At 32.7% G+C, this 24,445-nt stretch overlaps 1 protein-coding gene across 2 annotated transcripts in view; it reads right to left on the reverse strand.

Moving 5' to 3' along the window:
* Positions 1–382: 382 nt before the first annotated feature.
* LOC140447690 (uncharacterized) overlaps positions 383–24,445 on the reverse strand; it is a 93,376-nt gene continuing 69,313 nt past the window's right edge. Inside the window, exons 4-5 of one of the 2 annotated variants that reach the window (XR_011951623.1) lie at positions 4,966–5,163; positions 383–619 (exon numbers count right to left, since the gene is read on the reverse strand). Coding sequence is in view for 1 of the 2 variants with exons in the window: in XM_072540487.1 (XP_072396588.1) it covers positions 452–619 (168 nt within the window). In the remaining variant the exon portion in view is untranslated. The remainder of the gene's footprint in view (positions 620–4,965; positions 5,164–24,445) is intronic. The other variant, XM_072540487.1, reaches the window with a different exon arrangement.

The raw sequence follows: 24,445 nt of genomic DNA on the forward strand, positions 1-24,445 counted from the left end.
TTATGTATTTAATGTCTTGGCGAAAATTATATATAATATCTGTACATTTAAATTAATATTTAAAAGGGCACACTTAATTAAAAGTTGAGATGTACCAGCGGTTTTTATAATTTTTTAAAATAAGGAGACAAACAATTATACGCCGTAACATAATATAGTTCGTTAAAATTATGGAGTTAGGAGCTCTTAAAAATGTAAAAATATAGAGGGTGTTTCATTAAAAATAAAGATTATTGACTATGCTAGACTTACGTGAAACACCCTGTATATTTAACTCTAAGTTTAAAAAGCGCTCGTTTATATTTAAAAGTTAACGAATCCTAGCGTTTTTTAGAATTTTTTAAAATAACTTACATTCCAATAAACAAAAAAAAAACAAACGAACTGTTTTATGATTTATTTGTAAAATGCCACGAAATTAATACAATCGACACATGAGTAACAAACTATTTTAGCGGAAGCGATGTTTAACGTGATGCATGCAGTTGCATCCTACTTTAACAGGCCTTTCGTGAGGCTCCATTCCACAAGTAGGTGAGGGAATTGCCATTAGTTGCCTGGCAAATAGTAAATTTTTTTCCACTGTTATGCATTCTGTGTGTTGAACTACGCAAATATCCTAAAAATGAATTAAAACGTTACAACGCAATCTTCTACAAGAATATTTTATACAGTTGGTGGAATCAATCAATGTTTGATATAAATTCATTTTAAATATAAAACTACTATTTTCTTATTAGCATTCACGAAATGTGACTAAAAAGTTCAATAGATATTTAGGTGGTATTATACCACGAGAATTTTTAATTAGTAGGTATTAAATGGTAGTTTAAACAATTATGTGTGGACACTGGTATTTGTCATAAGTACAGATTTGTCTAAATTATGTGATTTAGAATTATCTTACTGATTTTAAAGTGTTTATTTTAAATGTATGTACAATATACATGTATGGATATTATATGTGTCCATGTTGTCCATGTGTCCATATAGTCTGTTTTTTATTCAAACGGTCTTTTTAGTCCAATACATTGTTATAGCAGTGTCTCATTGCTTTGTTATACCCGATATCCTCTATATTATGGCATCTTACACATTAATAGTAGTTGCATTCTTAGACATCTAATCTTTATCAACAATGGTGGCATTTGAATCAACATTATATCAGAGAAAAGGGACAGTATTGTACCTCATCCTAGTTGCATTCTTATACATCGAATCTCTATTCCATAATATCTACACACAGAACATTGATATGAAAGAAAACTCATCGAAAATCGGCAGGTGTAAGAGTTATCAGCTTAAGGGTAATAAAGGGGTTACTTTCGAGGTACCATCATAAACGTTCTTCTTCTTTGTGACCCATATCCTTTCAGAACGTTGATTACCATCACAACTAACTTAATGTTATTTACTGCCACCCTAAATAGCATGCTTGTATCAATACCATACCAATCTCGCAAGTTCTTTAACCATAAACTCTTTCTTTGTCCTGGACTGCATTTGCCTGCTATTTTCCCTTGCATAATGTTTTGTAACAAACTATATTTGGGACCTCTCATTATATGTCTGAAGTACTCCAGATTTCTCCTTTTGGTGCTTTTTATAATTTCAGTAGGCTTGCTTAGACGTTCTAGTATTGTGAAGTTTCGAATCTTCTCTACCCAAGAAACTTTTAAAATTCTTCTATAGCACCACATTTCAAAAGCCTCAAGGCGATTCAGATTACTTTTATTCACAGTCCAAGACTCGACATTATAAAGTAAGACCGAGAACACATAGCAGCGAAGAAGGTGGATCCGCAATTCCAAGTGGATCTCTGTTAAATAATAATTTAGACTACTCAATTCTGGATCTAATATCTAGATATCCAAGATAAACAATTTAATCAACTTGCTCAAGTTTGATACTATTTATTTATATAGACGGTTTAATACTCTGTTATTTACTTATTACGATTAGTATTATTATTTGGTTTTCCGTATGTTCATATCGAGACCTACTTCCTTACTCCTTACTCCATGCTTGAGTAGAAGCTAGCAATACGTGTTGGCCGCATATCGCAAATTATTGATGACTTCACCGTACACAACGATTCCTTGTTTTTAGAAAGTCCAGTTTTAAAAATTATTTCAGAGTACACGTTAAAAAGCAGGTGCGACAAGAGGCATTCCCATCGTACTCCTCTTTTAATATTAAGAGACTCTGATTTCAAACCGTCTCTACTAAAACTAATGTTTGATTCTAATACAAATTTGAAATTATGCGAACGCCTCTGTCATCTAAGCCAATGTCTCGTAGAATTTCCATCAATGTGGAGTGCTTAACACAATCAAATGCCTTTTGGAAGTCAATTAAATGAACAGCACATGTCTACAGATATATCACGATATCTTTAAGCAAGTACGTTCATCCCAAACAATGATGCTCTCGTTTTAAACTCGTTGCGGAAACCAAACTGTGTGTCACTTAGGTACTCCTCGCGTTTATATACGACCATGTATTTATTACCTTTAGAACATTTTCAAATAACTGGCTTAACAAACTGATGGTTCTATAATCAGCACAGGTTTTTGCTGTTGTCTTTTTATGTAAAGCTATGAACATTAAATTGGACCAAGAATTAGTAGGTGTCCTCTGGTATAATGGTATTGAAAAACGAAGTTATAGTTTCCAAAACATTGCTATCATTTATAAGCTTCCATATTTCACTTGAAATTTTGTCAGGACTTCTTGCCTTGCCATTTTTTGAAGACTGTATGGCTTTTATTACCTCAGACCGTGATATTAGGGGTCCGTCGCAGTTAGGCAGTTAGTAATATACGGAGGTGAACTAATTCTATCGTCTTAGTATAGGTTCATAATGTAATTTTCCCATTCTTTAAGTTTGACATCTACTTCTAATATTACTTTACCATGTTCATCATGGTGCTTCTCGTATTTTAAGCCGAATTACTTTTTGTGTACTTTTATAAAGGTTTTTGTTGTTTTTTGCTAGTCGCCGGTGCTTGGAACATAATCGTTAATAATCGGATCGACGGGCTCAGTAGTATGTTAACAAGAACACAAGATTTCGCAGATGATATCGTTAAAGTTATCAAAGGAAAATTTTTTTATAACGTTTCGAGAAAGATGCGCTGTGCACCAAACTATTCTTGAGATGACTATAGATTTTATGCTTAGATACATATGGAATCACGCATTCATCCCTGTTCGTGGATAGCCGTGATACAACCAACGTATCACACACAGATATATATATATATATATATATATATATATATATATATATATATATATATATATATGTATATATATATATATATTATACATATATATATATATGTATATATATATATATATATATATGTATATTAGTATTATATAAGTCATATGAGGGCCGTACTGAGGTATATTATATGATTTTTAAAAATATTTACTTTTGAAACTATTAGTGTAAAAATTTCTTGAAATTTAATCATTGTGAGCAAAATTTAATGTTCCACTGAAGGAAAATGTTCTAAAATAAAATATTCATTAACTGAGAGATACATAACAAAGTAAACATTTTGAATAAAAAGCAACACGCTACAATTTGAATTTAAACAGACTGGCAAGTTTGGATCTGTAACATGAGAATCCGTCTGGCTTAAGGCAATAAATTATATTTAATAGCCTCTTGACGAATGAGAGGGCGAATATCAACACGTTCTCATGTTTACAGATAGGAATTCGCTAAATGAACTTTAAACTTTAGAACATTATTTTTCTGTCTTAAAACATGGCTCTTGAGAAACCTGTGAAAATTCACAACGTCTTCGCGATATCACAAAAGATATCTAATATTGGCTATCTAATACCTTAAAAGTAATTACAATAAATTCAGATGCTGTTGCAATGTATTGCAACGTCAATAATTTATGTGTATCTATAAATTTCTTATTTTTATTTTTTTTTGTAATATGTACTTACCTATAAAAAAAGTGTAATATAAAAATAAAACCGTATAACAAAAATTTAAAAAATCGCTGTTTTTACAGTGGTTGCCGAAGTTTGTATCCACTGCGCAAACAATTTTATTATCAAAGTCTCCACTGACTGGGTTACAATTTTTTTTATTTACGTATAAGACGGAGGATATATGAATATCTATATTCGTTGCAATTAATCGGCCACTTATTTTGGTCTGAATGGTGAGGAAAGAACGTTGATCTTTACTTTTCCAAAGGTGTTTTCATATAGCTTTTTAAGAGAAGAATGATGTGTTTTGGAATTATTTTTTAAGAACAAAAGCTTATAAGGATTTCGACTTGGTGTGCCTGTTGAACTACTTTGTTCAGAATCGGCTCTGTGTGTTTCTTCAACAGAGTGCTCAGCTGCGGTTTGGGCCCACTCTGCTTCGGGGTGTTTAAAACCTACTCTAGTTCACAAGATATTTCCTATAATCGAAATTCCCATTTTCTGAGATTGAACATAACAAACAAGAGAGTGACCCATGTATATTTGATTGATCAAGGCATCTATAAGATTATCTAAGCTTGAAATTTTATACAAGCTTCATGATTTCTACTGCTCTAATTCGCCACCGCCACCGCTCCACCGCCACTCGAAGGAAACTCCTTTTAACTTCTTAGGGAAAAAGATTAATAATAAAACTAAGAAACGGTATATCGCGATGTAAGTTAAACTTAAAAAAACAACTTTGACGAAACACAACATTCTGAGCAGTCGTTAGTTTACATGGGCTTAAGGCCATTCAGAGGTAAGTAGGAAGTAAGAAAAGTAAGTACATTATGATATACGTAGATATGTACCTGTAAACAGAAAATAATATATATTTCATAAAAAAATATCTATTTCGGCAGGTTTTAATTTGAATTTATTAATTGATTAACCAATATACAAAAGAACATGAAGTAGAATAGTGATAGTTTTATTTTAATAAGTAGTATTTCGGAAACTTACCTAAAAAGCCAATATATTGATCTATTATTTGTAATAAAAACTTATTAAAATTTACAACATATGAACTGAAGAAATACATTTGCAGCCTGCGTTAACTTTGATTCGTTCCATCTTCCAACACTTTTGTCCAACTTTCTTTTTCAAAATCAAGACATATTTATGTACCGGCAAACAACTAGGTGCTACGGAACATTTGTCCTAAAACATTAATTTATATAAGTATTTTCGAAATGTATTTTGAGTTCAACATTTATCCATAATATCCCAATATTTGTTAAATTTCTCCTAAATGTATGGTTGCAATAAAATTATTACCCGACTATTAAAACTAGAAATACTAAAGATCTAATTGGCTAGTAAATATATTCTATTAAACGTCGAAATTAGACACTTTTTTGGACTTGGATATTTAAATATTTAACTTTAAAATACACTTCACAATACAATTACAATTTACGAATATAATGGTTTAATATAATAGCCAAGTTTAAGTTCCGAAATACTACTGTTCAGTACTGGTAAATTTTTATAGTTAATAGTGTAAATATATATATATATATATATATATATATATATATATATATATATATATATATATAACGTCATAATTATATACAATAACTGCTGTAAAGTAATATATAAAAATTATTGTTAAAAGAAAAATATAAAATATAAAGGTCGGTACACATATACGAGCCAAACGGTATGCATACGGCATGCGAACGCTATATTCGTTAATGTGTACGGCAGAAAAAAACCGCTTGCGTACTGTTTCATCGTGACTCGTCGCGAACCAAATTGTTGCAGTTTATTCCACGACTTCAAAGGAAGCTCGTCTTTCAGTTTGGACGGCGCTTACTTGACGCAGCGAACATTTTTATTGTCTCATCAAATCGACATTGTGTGAATGACGTGTTCCTTCCTAGAGAGACGTGAGAAAACAGTAAACTGATTATTGTACATATTTTTATTTTTGTTAAACCAGCAAAAACAGAAACATAAATCAGTACCCAAATTATAAATAAAATGAATCATTTCGCACATGTGTGTTCGTTGTTGGTTTGTCGCTTTCCATGGATCGAGATAAGTATGCGATCAGTACGATGTAGAATATTTTTTAAGGATCTGTACGCGTACGCGTTTGGCTCGCATGTGTACCCACCTTAAGGAAGATAAAACTATTTACGAAAAAAATCGTGCGAACAACAGATCAAAATTGTGCCAATTTTTTTGTTTAAGTCGTGCATGTTAAGTTAAATGAGCCAGCCAAAAATGGGAGATAGAGCCCACATAATTCTTCAGCTTGCACTGAACAATAAAGAAAACGTGAATACATAATGGATCCTCATTAGTGGAAAATATTTCTAGTAAACTTAAGTATTTCAAATGGTAAATAATGGTAAGTTTAACTACATTTTATGTTTTGAATTTACAGTGACGATCTTTAACATTCGTACGCCATTCAATAGGAAAGTTACACCTAATGAATTTAAGATAAAAAAAGATGAATTATTTTGTTCTTGTTATATAAGATACGTTATATAAGATACTTATAACAACTGATATTATTGTTTTAGAAAAGGAAACGAAATAAATCTCAAAGCTCTTGTTAATGTATTTCTCTTTTTCGCCTGTACATCTTTATTTTTGTTGTTTTAGAATAACTTAAGAGTCAGAATTCGGACGAGACTATGGTTGTAAGGACCACATCACCGTGTTTGTTAGATATATCTTACAACTTTGTTTAGCTGCAGGAGGATAAAACTGAAATGCTAGCAGCTAAATGCGGCTGTTGTTTTAGATGTACCTAAAGACATCCCTTCTTCAAGTAGCAACGTGCTTATTAACGAGATTAAACAACCACCACTGGAGCGCAATACACCTACAAGTACCATACAACAAAACGAGGAAGATTCATTTGTATATTGGGAATTTCATTTGTTTCTAGCATTAACTCGAGTACTGACAATGATGTTGAAATCACAAATGAGGGTGAAAATGAAAATGAAAAAAGTTCATGGAAGCCGATCATCAAAGCAAAGGAAAGAAACGTTTAAGGAACGGAACTACGTTGCAATGAAACGAACGAAAAAAGAAGAGGTTGGCAGGCCAACAATATAAATCTTCCAAGACCAAAAAGACTATAAAGGAAGAATGTGATTTGAAAAAGATTCCTTCGGAAGAAGTAGGCAAATAATGGCTTTACAATCACATTTTTAATAGGTACAGAATTTAATTTATCATTCAATGTTTCTCAAAAGACACGTGGTGAATTTCTAAACAATATAAGACAGTCAAAGACTGATGCTAAGCGAGAAACATTACAAGTGTAGTATAACGATCATTTGTTACAGGCTGATAGACTGTACAACTTGAAACAGATAGATAAGGAAATGTCCATCAATAACCCTGGACAAAAATTTTTATTGATAGATTTACAAAAATGTCTTCCTTGTCCAAAGCTAACTAATGCTCAAAGTTTTTACTAGCTAAAACTCCGATGTTTTAATTATACAATTTATGATTCAACGAAAAAATAGGAGAACTGTCTAATGTGGATGAATAAATTGCTGACCTAGTTGGAAACGAAATGGCCTCATGCTTGGTCCAATACATTCATTCATTACTTCATAACACAATTTCGGTTGTTATTTGGGACGATAATTGCCCATCACAAAACCGGAACTTACAAATGATTATGTGCTACTTTTATTTACTTTCGAGATATCCAAATATAAGAAATCACTCACAAATTCCTTTTGCAAGGGCATGCCTATATGGAGGTGGATATTATACAGTAAGTTATAGAATGAGAGGCTAAAAAATGCTTGAATTTTCAAATTATTACTCCATCGGATTGGTTACAGTTGGCTAGAAATTCCGGAAAAAACAAAGATTTCAAAGTGTATGAAATGACAACTTTTATTTTAAAGACTTTATTAAACTGTACAATTCTTAGGATCCACTGTTTCAAAATAAAAAGAAAACTGAGAATAACGAACAATTTTTAATTTCACAAACAGTATGTATGCAATTCAGACAAGAAAATCATGGGATTCTGTACTTTAAAGCAGACTTTGATTTGGATTTCAGAGTTTAGACTTTAACCGAAGAGTTGGTAGAAGAAATCATCAATATGTAGAAGATTCTCTGCTTTCTTTGATGGATACCTTAAATCCGATAAGTACTAAAAAATTCAATGATCTTCAAAAGCTCCTAAGGTGGGTTACAGCGAGGTTTCACGATTTTTTTTTCAGAATTTAGTGCGTTTAGTTTTCAATTATCGTTTTTTTTTGTGTACTTGAAAAAGTTATTGTTAATTTTTTTACTTAATAAAAATACAGTTGCATTACAACCATTTCTGTTTTTTTTTAATTCGACTTTTTAAGAAGTTTTTTTAGTACCCGTATTAATGTTGTTACAGACACTTCCGTATAATATTTTTAATTCCTTATATCTAAGCATTTCCTTAATTCTGTAAAATAAGTATGATATTTTTCGTAATAGAGCTCCGTCTTGGCCATAATAGAGGTGACAAAATTAATATTAAGTCACGGACAAAAAATTATTTTTCGGAGCAAAAATGTGTTAAGTCTATTTTTTCCAAAAACAGTAGTATTCAAAAAATTCTCTTTTTAGTGGTAAAAAAGTGCTAAATAATGTGCTAAATAAAATTTAATGTATTAAATGGAAAATGTTACAAAACACTAAAAAGAATTATTATTTTTGCTCTCCTGTAAAATTTTTATTTTGTGACTTGGTACATTTTGTTCTCAGTAAAAAACCTTAAACATGTTAATTTTGACTGTTCAATTAGAATATTAATGGAAAACACGTAAGGCCTCGACGATGGATTTTAAATTTTCTATATACTGCCGTTTTGTTAAATTCGATCAACTCATTTAGCAGGTTGCAGTATAGAAATGCCACAACACATTTTCCAAAAAAAAAGAAAAGAAAAATAGTTAAAATAAAATCGCGGTATTATTAAAGTAAATTTAGGAAATGTTTACCAATTTCCACAAAATATTGTTATACATTATTTGCAGGACATTTTCATTGTAACTGTACTTGCCTATAAACTTTGCATTTGTGTGGCCCAGAAAAAATTCAAAGGATTTAATTCGCCAATGCCAAAAAATTGCACCTCTTAGTCATATCCTGGGAACTTCTGCTTTAAATAATTTTAAAACTAAATCAATAAATTTTTCGAGTCAATCTACCTGCCACAAAAACCTGTCATATTTGCAGGAACAAGAATCAACAAGGGAATTTAAAAAAATATTAATCCATTGTTAAATATTGAAGGATTTCCCACAATTATGTATACATAACTCTCTTGAAGTTCTCTTGAAATTAGTTGTAATGATTGACTATACCGTTATACCTTATACATACATGGAACCTCTACTTTTTTAATGATCGTTGGAACCTTATAGCATTAACGTCCGTTGTTCATTCCAATTGTCTTGTACTAATGCTATTATCGATAACTATCAATTTTACTAGAAATATATCTTTTAATATTCCTATATAAAGTACCTCCTAGTGGCGAGATACGGGCAACAATGCATTGACTTGTAGCATTTACTAATTCTTTGGTATATACATTCCTTGATATATATATATATATATATATATATATATATATATATATATATATAATATATATATATATATATAATATATATATATATATATATATAATATATATATATATAATATATATATATATATATATATATATATATATATATATATATATATATATATATTGAAATCCCTCGTATATGTATTAAATTGAAATCCAGCCATATATGCATTAAAATAACGAAGAATGATTTCAGTGTATTTCTCTTTACTTTCATACAAGTTAAAATACGTAAAAAGTATTTTCAATTCCTCTTAGCGTCGCCAAGTAATATAAACACATTTTTAGAGTTTGTTTATGTTTTATAGATGTGCACGTCCTCGGCATTCTTTTGCGTTTCATATTCTGCGTTTTAACTAAATATTTCCGTCATATATATATATATATTATAACAAATAAGTGTTTTGTTATTTTAAGTTATGCAAATGAATTTTAAAAGATAATTGTTCATTCTCACTTGGGTTGCTGTAAGAGACAGTCGGCTTAGGTGTGGATCCAAATTTTACATCAAATTTGAAATGTTCCTCGTTGTTCGTCTCTTTTCATGAAAAATATGTAATGTATTGTGGCAGTTAATGGTTCAGTTAACGTTTTAAGTGAGGATTGGAAGAATCGTCGTTTCCATCCTCGTTTTGTTTCTCCCTGGTTGTTATCCCAGGCTTTTTGGCAGTTTGTAGATGAATTTGTTGGTGTGTTCGTTACACAGAGAGTGAAGCTCAGTTCTACCCCAGAACCACCAGTGACGTCCAGTTACAGAAAATTCAAAGTGTTTTAGTGAAAAATCCAGGTAACTTTTTGTTTCAAATTTTAAAGTAAAGACAGACATTTTTTTCTAAAGTAATAATTGCTTTCATTAAAATTTAAAAATTGTAATATTTAACATTGTAAATCTTAGGGCATGGTTAGCTGTCAATTTAATTGTTGTTTTAAAGTTAATGTTAACATAAGACAGCTCGCTTTATTATTTTCGATATTCATTTGTTTTGTTTTTTTTTAAAGGTTAACCTCTATTGCAATAACAATTTTTTTGTAAGTTTATGTAATATCTCCAACTTCTAGATTTTGTAAACGGATGACATGTAAGTTTTTTTTGTTATTTTTGTACTCTGTAACTATTAATCTAGTAATTTGTGCCATCTATTTTTGTAACTGTTTGTGGTGAAAAACAATAAATGTTTAATTTTTGGTAAACCATTTTTTTTGTTTATCCTAACTAACTCTCTAACCCCTTTTTTTAGTTTCATTTGAAAACATATATTTTTTATGTTTAATAATTATTTCAATAGTTACAACTAGCTGTTGTAATGGTTATAATTTGGCACCTCTAAGCAGCGTCCTTTTTAAATTGCTAGAGGTATTTCCTGTTTTCTTTTATTTTGTTTGTCCCAAGAGATTCACGTTAGTACCCCTTTGTTTAATTTTTTTGTAGTTGTCCCAATCCTACCCCTTGCCATTTACTTATCCACGACCCCAGCTCTCCAAACAAACCCTGAGTGTCGTTCGCACAAGTATCGATTATTTTGCTTGCCCTATCTCTGCCCCAATATTTTTTTGTTCCCAATTTTCTACCCCTTATAATAATACCCCATGTGGTAGGCAAAAATATTTTCCTTACAGACTTACAGGGCAGTTCTTAGTAATACTGTACTTTGGTTTCATTGGTGCTGTGTTTGCTAAATCGCACAGTTCAAGATGCTGATAGAAAAGTCTTTTAGACATTAAATGTTCGAAAAACTTTTCAGACCATAATAAATTAAAATTATGCTGGCATGATGGCATCTCCTGAGGTAAAATGTTCCGGAAGCAAACTGAGCCTTCGTTCAGAATTTCATATGGTCTATTTAAAGAGGAACACCATTAGAGGTCAAAAAATCAAAATAGGGTCTTGGAATCTTAGTCTTACAGGTAAGAGTATTCGCTTAAAAGAAGGAGAGTACAAATTGCTTACGTTCATGAGACGAGGTGAAAAGAACAAAGAGTGAAAAAACTAGGTGACAGATATAAATTGTGGTTGGTATGTAACGAAAAGTATCACTGGAAGTGGAGTTGGTATAATTGCTGATAAATAAATGAAATATAACCTAATAGAAGTTATAAGAATACGTGATAGAATAATTGTCACAGAGAACAGTGAAATTTGTACCTGATAAAGAAGTGCTAAATGTTGTGTGTGTATGTGTATGTGCATGAATTAAAATATCAGAGAGGACCACAAGAAATCAATTGGTGGATGTTAAAAGACCAATAAGGAGGTCTATTCAGGGCAAAAATAGTAAATCAAATGAGCTGGAACGCGAAAGAAAGTACTAATATAATTTGAAGAAATACGGTTAGTTCTCCTTCTTCAGATTTTCGCTTTTCAAGGTTCGCCGTGCCTTACTCTTGTTCTTGTACTCTTATTTCTCTATACAGCTATATAGTATTATTATTATACTTGGAAAGAATTTTAAGAATAAAGAGACCTGGTGGTGGTCAAGCGGAGTTCAAGAAAAACTAAATCATTCTCATGGATACATCAATTTTGATTAGATTTTAAAAAATGACATTCCCTTATATTGCCTAATTAGTCAGCAATGATTTCATCTTAATTCCAGTGCATTATGATTTCTCTATAAGGAAATATTCAAACATAAGTTAAGAAGTGAACTAATTTAATAAAAGTTTTTAACATAAAAGTCAATAAAAAACATAAAAATGTATCAACAAATGTGTTTATTAATATTTTTTTCCTCCAGTAGCATTAATTATTGCTTGATACTACATTGACATGCTTAAAATTAAAGTATAAATTTCGTTTTGAGGCAATTCCTGTGAAAGAAAATTCTGAAGACCTTGCCTAGTATGTACATTAAGGAGATAAGAAGCAATTCGCCTCTGAAGCATACCTCATACATGCTTGATGGGATTAAGATCTGGTGATCGTGCAGGCCACGGTAAAAGTGTAATATCCTCATTATAAAACCGATCTCTTACTGTTGCTGCAGTATGTGGACTTACACTATCCTACGTGAAACACATATCAGGACCTGCAGCAGTGGAATTGGAAGGACAAAAGGTTTTAAGATACGATCAATATATTGATATTGATTCAAAGTGCCTTCCACAAAAACGGGAACAGTTCGATGATGAAAAATTATTTCAGCCCACAGAATAACTTGTAGACCACTATATGGACAAACACACTGTACATGCCGGTACATGTTACGGTTACCTTCTACATGGAGACCTCTCATAAACAAAATATCGCCCCCTCCATCTTCGAATCAAAATCCCACTGTCGGAAATGCCTAACCCCCACCTAGGCCACGTCACCATCGACGGTATAAATGAACCGTCCCCTGGTCCCAGTCGTAGTAGTGAACTAGTGAGTAAACTAGAAGTGACTAGTGAGTGTAGTAGTGTCTGGGGGCTCGGGAGACTGAGACCTCGGAAGCCCTGAAGACATCAGAGAGGATGTCGAAAGCTCGGCAAAATGGATATCGACGCGGTTCAACCCGGAAGACTGGTGAGTTTAATATTAATCTTAGCTCTAAGTTTAAATATATATATATATATATATATATATATATATATATATATATATATATATATATATACGCGCAGCGTTATATCCAAGATGTTCTAGAACCCCACCTTCTACCCTATCTTGACACCCCGCAAATCCAACTTTCCAACACGATAATGCCCGACCACATGTTGCAAGAGTCACAATAGACTTCTTTCAACATAATGATGTCACATTGTTAGCATGGCCACCAAGATCTCCCGACTTTTCCCCAATTGAGCACGTGTGGGATATGATGGGTAGGAGATTGCTCAATTTGCAACGTCCTCCTCAGACTCTACAAGCACTTAGAGAGGAGTTGGTGGTTGCCTGAAATGAGATACCACAAGAGGACATTGACCACCTCATCAGAAGCTTGCCTAGGCGCGTTGGATTATGCGTAATACATCAGAGTGCATCCACATATTATTAAAGGTAAAAGGGCTTTAAATCAATGCAATCAGTTTGAAATTTTAATCATTTACTTATTATGCTTCATTAAGTACTTATACAAAATTTTATTAAAATAAAATCATTTAAAGTGGGTGTTCGGGTTTTTATGTCACTTAGTATATATATATATATATATATATATATATATATATATATATATATATATATATATATATATATATATATATATGTCTTACTAAACTAATGAGATTAAAAGGAAAATTCTATAAAACTGTCATAAGATCAGCTATGATATACGGAATTACAACTTTGTTCCAAATCTAGGTTTGCATCAATTGATGGCAAAATGGGAGAGCATAGGTTATGACGATTCAGGGCATGTTCATCGTCGAGGCGTTAATCACCGAATATGAAAAATTACTGACTTGTGAGGTCCTGGAAAGTGCAGTAAAAAAAGCCCAAAGAAGCTTGGATAGACGCAGAGACGCTTAGACAGGACATGTCGGTAAAGTGGATTAATATTGGTATGGCCAAGATAGAAGCTTACAAAAAAATGTAATTAGAAAAGACGACCCGGTATAAAGGAAAAGATAATGATAACTCATAGTATTTCAGTCCTTGAATAACTCAACGCTTATTTTTAAGATACAGTTCTATCATTTCCACTATTTTTGAAATATTGTAACCTTTTTTTAATATAGATACATTTGTTCTGGTATATTTTAATAAGATCTTTTCCTGGTTATTATGCCTTCCGGTACTGTTTCGATAACACACATTGTTTAATGAATAAGAAAATAATCCATCAAAATTAGAATAGTTGTTGCCAAATGGGTCTTCTATATTTCGGACAAATGGTTGTTTTCTAAGAACTTTTTTGGTTAAAAAAATATTTTAATTGTTCAAATATTGTTTGAACTGTAGCTACATGTAATTGATACCATGATTTTGTACTATTCCTGTTTTCTCTTAAATAAAAGATAGCAATATATTGGCGTTATCCTTCAGACTTTATTAATTTTTAAATGAGTTATTTGGTAATTGAGAATAATTCTTTTGCCATTTTTATGTGTTTGACGTAATAACAAAACTAATAAAATCGTAGAGGATGTAAAATTATTGAATTTATGTGAAAACAAATTACTTTGTAACAGAGGTTTGCAACTTCTGAAATGATTTTCAAATAAGCATATAAAGTTCAAAGTCACTTAAGAGTTGTATTAGAGTTGAGGAAATATGGCCTTTTCAGATGCCATGGACTACAAATAAACATTTTATGGAGTATGAATACGTTTTTTTATTTTACCATGGGGTCGTCATGATCAAAAAATGATAAATTGAGATAATTAATATTTTCTTGGATTTATTTCGTTTAATGAAAATTAATAAAAATTTAATGAAGAGATTGTAATGGTATTAAGACACACTAGTCCTTTTCTTGGATATAAAAAGAATAAAATATTAAATGAAACTATGTATATATGTGTTGTACGACTTATGTAAGATCTTTGAACTTTTTAGTACATTATATGGTCTATATAGTATAAAATCATTATACGGTTGCATAAATATATATATATATATATATATATATATATATATATATATATATATATATATATATACATTACGTTAAGTTTTGGATTATATATTGCAAACTAAGTAGGAGGTAAATTCTCCGATCCCTTCCCAGACACCTAGAGACACAAAACGAGAAAACGATTTAGTAAAACATAACAACGCATGGGATATGTATCATCATTTTTGTTTTCCTTACGTTGTTGTGGATGAATTAAAAATAAAAGTGCAATTCTTTAAAAAAATAAAAGAAAAAATATACTCTTATTGAAAATAAAAAATAATTACTATTAAAATAAGAAATAATTCCTTATGCCCTACAGAAATGATTCAAATATCTGACCTTCTACGGCTGAATAGTATCCCACTCTGCCATAAAAACTAATCTGCGGACAGATGTAAGGGTTTCTGCTGTAACAGAATTGGATACTTCACTTATTGGGTTTTTTAATTTATCCAAATTTTGGGTTCTAGTCGCAGGATAATCGTAGATGATGCTTTATAAATGTCCCCAAAAAAGACGTCCATTGGTGTAAGATCTGGAGATTGCGTGGGTCACTTAATATCGCCTATTCCACTGATAACTCGATTCGGGAAAGTATTGTTTAAGTACTCCAGAACCAGAGATGGAGCTAGATGGAACCAAACATTTTCCAGATTTACATCAGGAAGATTAAAAATATCGGGAAGAACATGATTCTGTAACCAATCGAGGTTTACTCTACTATTCAAGTTGCCATCAATGGACCTATTATGTGGCCTCCTAAAATGCCAGTCCAGACGTTAACTTTTTGAGGTTAAGTTCGGTAAACAACACTTCTGTTCTGGTTTTCCCGCACCCAATGGCCAATACCTCGTAATGGAAGGATTTTGTCTCCCTACTAACGAAAAAAGGATTCATCAGTAAATAAAATGTTTTTAATAAAATTGGGTTTACCATTAGCCTTTCTTATTAGAGTTTCACAAAATTCCATTCTTCGAAAGTATTCGTCTGACTACTTTCATTACAGTAACATTACTAACACCTAACTCTCTAGCAACACTTCTATTTGAACTTGTTGAATTTACCTCTGAATTTTTGCTGGCGACACATCTTGAGCGTGGCATTTTCTGTAATTTTTAAGGCAATAACAAATCTCAAAATTTTTAACAATATTATGAACTGACTGTACGCCAGGAATTGGTCTCCAATCAAAAAACACAGAAAATAAATCTACACACTGTTGTCCAGAATTACAATCATAAAACCATTTTATTATTTGAACCTTTTCTGCGGGCGTATAAACAGACATGTTGTTTATAAAAATAAATTAAAAATCTAAGCTGTTATTGCTTTAAACAACCACTGTATAATGACAAATTATTGGTGACGGGGCAACGGAGGTTCGTGGAAAGTCGACGACGCACAGAGTTGCTATTTATAGTGTGTATATCTAATTTAAAACCTAACGTACTGTATATATATATATACATATGTTTATATATATATATATATATATATATATATATATATATACATATATATATATATATATATACATATATATATATATATATATATATATATATATATATGTATTGAGACCCCGAATATAAAAATAAATAAACGGCGAAAGGAGCACAATTCGTCAAACTTTGTGTACATATGAGTGTATGAGTTTGTATCTACTCGACAGTCTGAAGACGTAGGGCATACAGAAATAACGTTATAACAGTCTATTGATACTAACTCATACACGAAAAGTTTAACGAATTGTGCTCCTTTCGCCGTTTATTTATTTATACATTCGGCGTCTCAATTCATCAAAGCCATAGCAAAGCTCTTGCTGCAATCTGTAAATATATCTATATTAGTATATATATATATATATATATATATATATATATATATATATATATATATATATATATATATATATATATATATATATATTTATTGATTAAACAAATGATGAATTTTTTTAGCTGATTTATTTCATTATATGCTTAGTTATTAAAGCAACATATTAACCGAAATGTATAAACAGTAATATGAACTGCCAATATTTACAAGATAGCACGTTGGAATTACGTTATCAAAGTATATACCATCACTATAAGATATAACACAAATATCAAAAACATATTTTACTAATGAAATTTATATTACATATAATCTCTGTATGTAGTCCAATCGTCAGAGATTTGACTTCTAAAAATCATACGTATAAGCTGAATTTTGCTAAGAATGTCAATTTTGAGATCCCAAAATAGATGCAAAAAAGTTTACATTCCTACTCCCGAGCTTCCCCTTAAAACCCAAGAAATTACTTAAAAAATTTATTGGCGTAAATTTAATTGGTAAGTCTCACTAATGAAGAACAATATAATGGCAAAGGCAAACATAATATACTCAAAAGTATTTATTCATAAACCGCATTTAATAAAAATAATTCTACTTTAATATTACATAATATAATAAAAACCGATACCAAAAACCTGTCCTTTAATCAGTCATCTTATTATAGACTTACAACCAATTAACGAAAAACCTCAAATTAAACATCTGGGGCAATTTTTTAATTACTCAATAGCAAATGCTCATGTATCCATTAAAGAGAAACCAGACGATTAAAAAGAACTAGTCTACAGTCAACTAGGAGATTTTAAAATTTCGATAGATAAGTAGAGAGAATGCACACTAACTATTGGAAAATGCAGTTTTCATGAAGTGTCCACCAAAAACCGGACGCGCTAGAATAAAACGAAATGCAGAGAAAGAAAAAAGGACAAGTTTAATGTAAAGGCGTAAAAAAACCCTGAGATAGCTTAGAGATTTGCAAAAAATCTTGAAGGTATGTTGGAAGATAGGACGAATGATATAGATGAAAATATAGACCACTATTGGAGACAGTGTAGAAACATATTGTAAGACTTAGCAACAAAAGTGATTGCAAGGAATAAAAAGTGAGAAAATAAGGTCAGACTAGTACGCTAAGAAGTGTGCAAAACGAGATGACAAACAAAAACTAAAAAAAAGAAGAAAGAACACTTAAAGCTCCAACTGCAAGAACTAAAGAAGGCAAACACACAAAGCACGCAAATGGAAACGCGGAAATTCTGCAGTAAGATTAATCAGAATAGAAACTAATTTAAATCTAGATTATCGTCAAAAATAGAGAAGAGAGATTGTTGGCGGTCAGAACAAGATACTGGAAATATGAAAACAAAATTTTGAACATAGATGGAAAGGGTAAACTTTGTTGCCAAACTATCCACATTTAAGAGAGGCGTATTTGAACACCTAATTGCTTCAAAATATTTATAAAGGACCACTGAAGCAATAAAACAATTAAGAGGTATTTTCCTTCGATTTATTTACAGTGAACTTAAGGGCTGATTCAAACATTGATAATTATCGCAATTCTGACAGTTACATAAAGAGTTATACAAATATTAGCTTTACAGTGCTGAGAGGCAGTAACAGAGATACATAGACTTGAGAGAAACAAACTGATATACGTTTAACACAAAACACCGGGTTTACAAGCGCATTTATTACTTACGCACCACGCACTTTTTGGGATCGACAACACACGCCCGGCCTTCACTTGCCGAGAGGCAAACTGTCACTGTCTAGTCCTAGTCCTAAGTTATATAAAGCGGGGAGTAGAGTGTTTATGATGTAGGGAGTCAGTCGCACACACGTCAACACGACAGCTGACGACATAAGCGCACAATTCGATAAAATAACTATATTATACAGGTTGCTTTTTACAACATACTGCCCCCCGTTGAAGCACTAGCTTTAACATTATAAAAGACATAAAAAAAAAGAGTACATAAAAAAAACCAATATGAGTAATAGTATACAAATTCATACAAACAACATATTATGGGTAAAAGTACTAAACCTAATAACATTAACATAATCCTTCACTAGGAAGAGGACACAATTTTGTTATCGAGCGTTTGAAAATCCCATCCTTAGTTTTAACAGATGCAATTCTCACTCGGCCATCTTTACCCGGAAAGACTTCCATCACTCGTGCCAATGACCAGTAGAGAGGAGGGAGATTGTCTTCTTTAACTAGCACAAGGTCATTGGGTTGTAAATTTTTAAATGGGAGAAACCATTTTGGACGATTTTGAAGTCGATTCAGATAATCAGTCGACCACCTTTTCCAAAAAAGTTGCTGGAGCTTAGAGAGATTTTGCCAGATGCTAAGTCGATTTTCCGGGATAGATGTATACTCCTGGTCGGGTAGCGAGGTGAGAGACCTTCCAATCAGGAAGTGACCAGGGGTAAGATATGTGAAATCGGAGGGATCATTAGAGAGGGCACAAATGGGCCGAGAATTAAGTACGGCTTCAATTTGGGTAAGCACGGTACTGAATTCCTCGAATGTAATTTTGAGATTGCCCAACAATCTATAGATATGATGTTTAGCGCTCTTTATAGCGCTCTCCCAGAGTCCTCCATGATGAGGAGATCGAGGTGGTATTGTTTTCCACCGAATTTGAGAGGAGGCTAAAAATTCCTGAATAGAAGAATTAGTTTCCTTATTTTTCAAGAAATTGTAGAGTTCGAATAACTGATTTTTAGCCCCAAGAAAGTTTGTCGCATTATCAGAGAAAATAGTCTGAGGGAGACCTCTGCGACTGATAAAGCGCTTGAGAGTGAGAAGAAACGCTTCTGTTGTAAGCCCACTGACTAATTCTATATGAACCGCACGTGTGGACATACAGACAAACAGAGCTATGTATGACTTTATCAAGGGACTTTTACGAAGTTTAGAGGCCTTTATTAGAAAGGGACCACCAAAATCCAAACCTACATGAGCAAAAACTTGAGTAGAGCATAAGCGTTCCTTAGGTAAATCAGACATGATTTGAGCTAAGGGTTTGGCATTAAACTTGAAACAAACATGACATTCGTGGACTATCCTCTTAATCTCCCGTAGACCATTCAAGGGCCAATATTTAAGGCGAACTTGAGAGAGAGTATTCTGAGGACCTGCATGATGGAGCCTGAGATGTTCTTTTTTGAGAATTAGACGAACAACATGATTTTTCGAGGGGAGGAGAGGATATTTTTGATCAAAGGTAACTTCGGAATACCTAAGACGTCCACCTACACGGAGCATTTCATTTTTGTCAAGAAAAGGAGCAAATTGTAAGAGAGACTTATTAGAAATAATCTTATTGCCTTTGAGATCAGCAATTTCTGAGGAAAAACATGAGTTTTGCAATAATTTTATAATTTTCATTTCGGCATTTTGAAGTTCAGATACTTCAAGTGCACCGGATAATTTTTGAGTGCCAGACTTTGCGTTATTACCAAATCTGAGTACATAAGCTATAATCCTTACATATTTCGTGAAACTGGAGAACCTTTCAGAAAGCATGACAAAGAACTCAAATTGAGCACTTCGAGTGTGAAGAACAACTTTTCTTTCTTCAGGTAATTTATTAGAATTAAACTTCGGACTATATTCAGACAAATTTAGGTCAAATGTTTGCAAAAACTGAGGACCGTGAAACCAAAGAGTGGAGTTGAGTATGTTAGAGGGCATCATTCCTCTGGAGAGGATGTCAGCAGGGTTGTCTTTAGACTTTACGTGTCTCCAATGAGAGTGGGAAGAATTTTCTTGAATTTGAGCTACCCTGTTGGCGACAAATTGATTCCATCTGGAGTGATGTGATCTGAGCCACGCCAAAACTATCTCAGAATCGCTCCACATGTTTATAGAGGTAATAGAGGGCAATTTATCCTTTATGATATCAACCACCTTTGTGGTGAGCTTGCTAGCCAATAAAGCACCCATAAGTTCCAGCCTTGGAAGCGTTATGGTCTTTAAAGGAGCAATACGACTTTTCGAAACAATAAGAGAGCACGAGATATTTTTTGATTTGTAGATGACCCGTATATAACAACAAGCAGCATATGCTTTCAAACTTGCGTCAGAAAAAGAGTGAATTTCAATAGAAGAAATTTCATGACATGAGAAAAGACATCTGGGTATGCTTATGTCTTTGAGAGCAGCGAGATCAGTTATAAACTTCAACCATTCATTTAAAATATTTTTCCACGGAGTCATTCCAATTAATTTTAGAAATCCAAATTTTTTGCATAATAATTTTAGCAAGAACAGTTACGGGATTAATGAGCCCTTGTGGATCAAAAATTTGAGCGATAATAGAGAGTACTTCCCTTTTTGTGTAATTATCCTTTATTGATAATTGAGGTACAGAAATTGAAAATGTATCAGTACTGGGGTTCCAACAGAGACCTAAAACCTTATTAGAAGCATTCTCTGGTGAAATAATATACGCAGAGTTTGTAGAGAGAGTAGAAACATTTTCCAAAAACATTTTTAAGTTAGAGCACCATTTATGAAGAGAAATGCATGCCTTGTTGAGTAGGTCAGTTATCTCATTATGAGCCTTAAGAAGAGTTTGCGTGTCATTGGCCCCATATAGAATGTCATCTACATAGCATCCTGTTAAGAGAGCATCGGAGGCCAATGGGTATTTGTTTTGATGAGTTTTAGCTAATTTCATCAAACAACGAGTACTTTGAAAGCTTGCGCTTTTTGTTCCATAAGTTACGGTTTGAAGCTCAAGACATTCGATGTCCTGTTCTGGAGAATCCCGCCAGAGGATATTCTGCAGGAATGTGTGATCAGGATGAATTCGTACCTGCCTGTACATTTTTTGTATGTCGGAAGTGAAGACATAGGTATACAATCTAAACCGAAGGAGAATGTCGAAAAGTTCAGGCTGAAGAGTTTTTCCTTTCAACAGGATGTCATTAAGAGAATAGCCACTGGAACTTTTCATGGAGCCATCAAAAACCACCCGTAATTTGGTAGTTAATGATTCTTCTTTTATGACAGAGTGATGAGGTAAAAAGTATTTATTTTCTAAGTGCACATTTGTGAGAGAAAGAGGAACCTTTTTGGCATGTCCAAGAGAAACATATTCATTGATGAATGCTTTATATTGAGTGTATACATTTTCGTGCTTTAAGAGTTTATTTTCTAAACTAATAAACCTTTTCCTAGCCATATTGTAAGAATTGCCCAGCATTTTATGTGCTGTTTCAGAAATGAGAGGAAGCTTTACCTGAAACCGACCAGAAGGTAGAATTTGAGTTGTTTCAGTGAATATTTGTTCAGCCAGATTCTCAGAGGAGGAGATTTTAACAGAGGGGGTCACTTCTTCGACTTCGAAGAATTGTCGAATTATATTATCGAGCTTATCTTCCTCAGATGTGGACTGGACAAATAAAGAGACATTTGACTGTGTAGGGGACAACTGTGAGCTATAAATTCCTTTGTGAAGTGCGTAAGGAGGTAAAGAACCAAACATAACGTACCCTAAGTGTGTGTTCTGGAGAACAGGGAGTCCTTTACCTAAACGTATTAAACCATCCGATAACAACTCGCTATATATGTCACTGGCAAGAAGAAGATCTATATTTCCAGGGACAGAGTAGGTGGGATCTGCGAGAGTGACTGTAGAGGGGATATTAAATTTACTTCTGTTTATGGATACCTGAGGGAGTCTACAAGTTATGTTGTCTAAAATAGCACAGGAGATTTTGAAACCATTACCATTTCTTTTGTATGGAAAAATTTCTAGATCGACCATTTTGTTCGAGAATGAACTATGTTCAGAGATAGTAGAGATTTGTAACCTTTTGCTGTAAGGAGAGAGATTTAATTTTTGAACCAAATCTTTAGAGACAAATGACGACTGAGATCCACTATCTAAAATACATCTAGCGTGTATGGGTACGCCATGCTTTAAATAAATAGTGACTAGAGCGGTTGCCAGCAGAACATCCTGCTTTATTGACAGTGCAGAGAGAGAAGTCATTACATTTGACACCTGAGAGGTTTGAGATTCAGAGAGAGAGACAGAATTACTTGGACCTGCTTCTCCATCAGACCAAGTGTTTTGTACATTGCGAGAGGTTGCGTGATTTTGTCGTTGAAAAGATCTACTAGAAGAAGAGCTATTTTCATGGTCATTGTGCAAGAGTGTGTGATGCCTTTTCTTGCATATACCACATAAACGTTGAGACGAACAATTTTGTGAAAAGTGTTTAGTTCCTAAACAGTTGCGACATAGTTTGTTTTCATTAACAAATTTATACTTATCCTGTAAGAAAAGATTAGCAAATTTTGTGCATGCATAAATAGTGTGTGTAGCATTATTACAAAATACGCATGTTTTGGAGTATGAGTTATTTTATTACTTGCCGAAGAGAAGAGAACCGTTTTAGAGTTTGTTTTAATAACTTTTTTATCGTTATTATCTGAGGAGTTTAACTTTTCCATAATGTCACACTTTTTTTCTAAAAAAATCAAAGAATTGATTTAGCGTGGGAATATCTTTTGACCCTAACTCGTATTCGAAAGACCGGTGAGTAGTAAAGTCCACTTTTTGCAAAAATATTTCTATTAATAAGAGATCCCAATGCTCGATGGGTACATTCATATTTTTTAGCGCGAGTAAGGTCTGTTTTGCGGTGACCAAAAATTCACGTAAGGCCTTTGCATTAGTTTTGACTAAGGATGGAACTTTCAAAAGACGCTGTATAAGCAAACTAATTACGCGCGATTTGTTTTCGTAGCGATTTCGAAGAGTCTCTAACGCGATTTGGAAGTTTTCTTCTAAAACTTGGATGTTTTCTACCAACTGGAGAGGTTCGTTGCGTAGAAAGGATTTGAGATAAACAAAACGCTGGACGTTGTTGAGTTCCGGGTTATTAATAATTAACGTCTCGAAGAGCTGATAGAATGCACTCCATTCTGAGAAGCATCCTGAGAAAGTTTGAATTTTAATTTCGGGAAGAGTCACTTTAGCACTAGCTAAACGTGGAGAAGTGGAACTGGACTGGTGTGAAGGAGGTTGGAGCATCTCCATTCTATGTTGAAGACCTGCCAGAGTTGAGAAGTACTTTTCTTCAATTTCTTCCCTATCGCGTTCTTCAGTGTTTTCTTCGTCCAGTTCCTCAATCTGATCCATGAGGTCATCATATTTGGCGTAACAATTCGTTAGTTCAGTATGACGGAGTTGGAACTGCAAGGGATCCGTTTCTTGAGCAGAGTTATCTCTTAACCAATTAGAGATACGAGAGATTTTTGATTTCAACGGTTTGCGTTGTTTCTTCAATTGATCCATTGCGGTTAGAGATGTATCAAAAGCTTTGCGAGATATTTATCTATGAGAGATACACGAGAAATAAAAAATTTTAGAGTCTAAAACACAGCTTAGTCCACCCCGTATAATAAACAAGAGTC

The sequence above is a fragment of the Diabrotica undecimpunctata genome, chromosome 8, assembly GCF_040954645.1.
Source record: "Diabrotica undecimpunctata isolate CICGRU chromosome 8, icDiaUnde3, whole genome shotgun sequence".
NCBI lineage: Eukaryota > Metazoa > Arthropoda > Insecta > Coleoptera > Chrysomelidae > Diabrotica > Diabrotica undecimpunctata.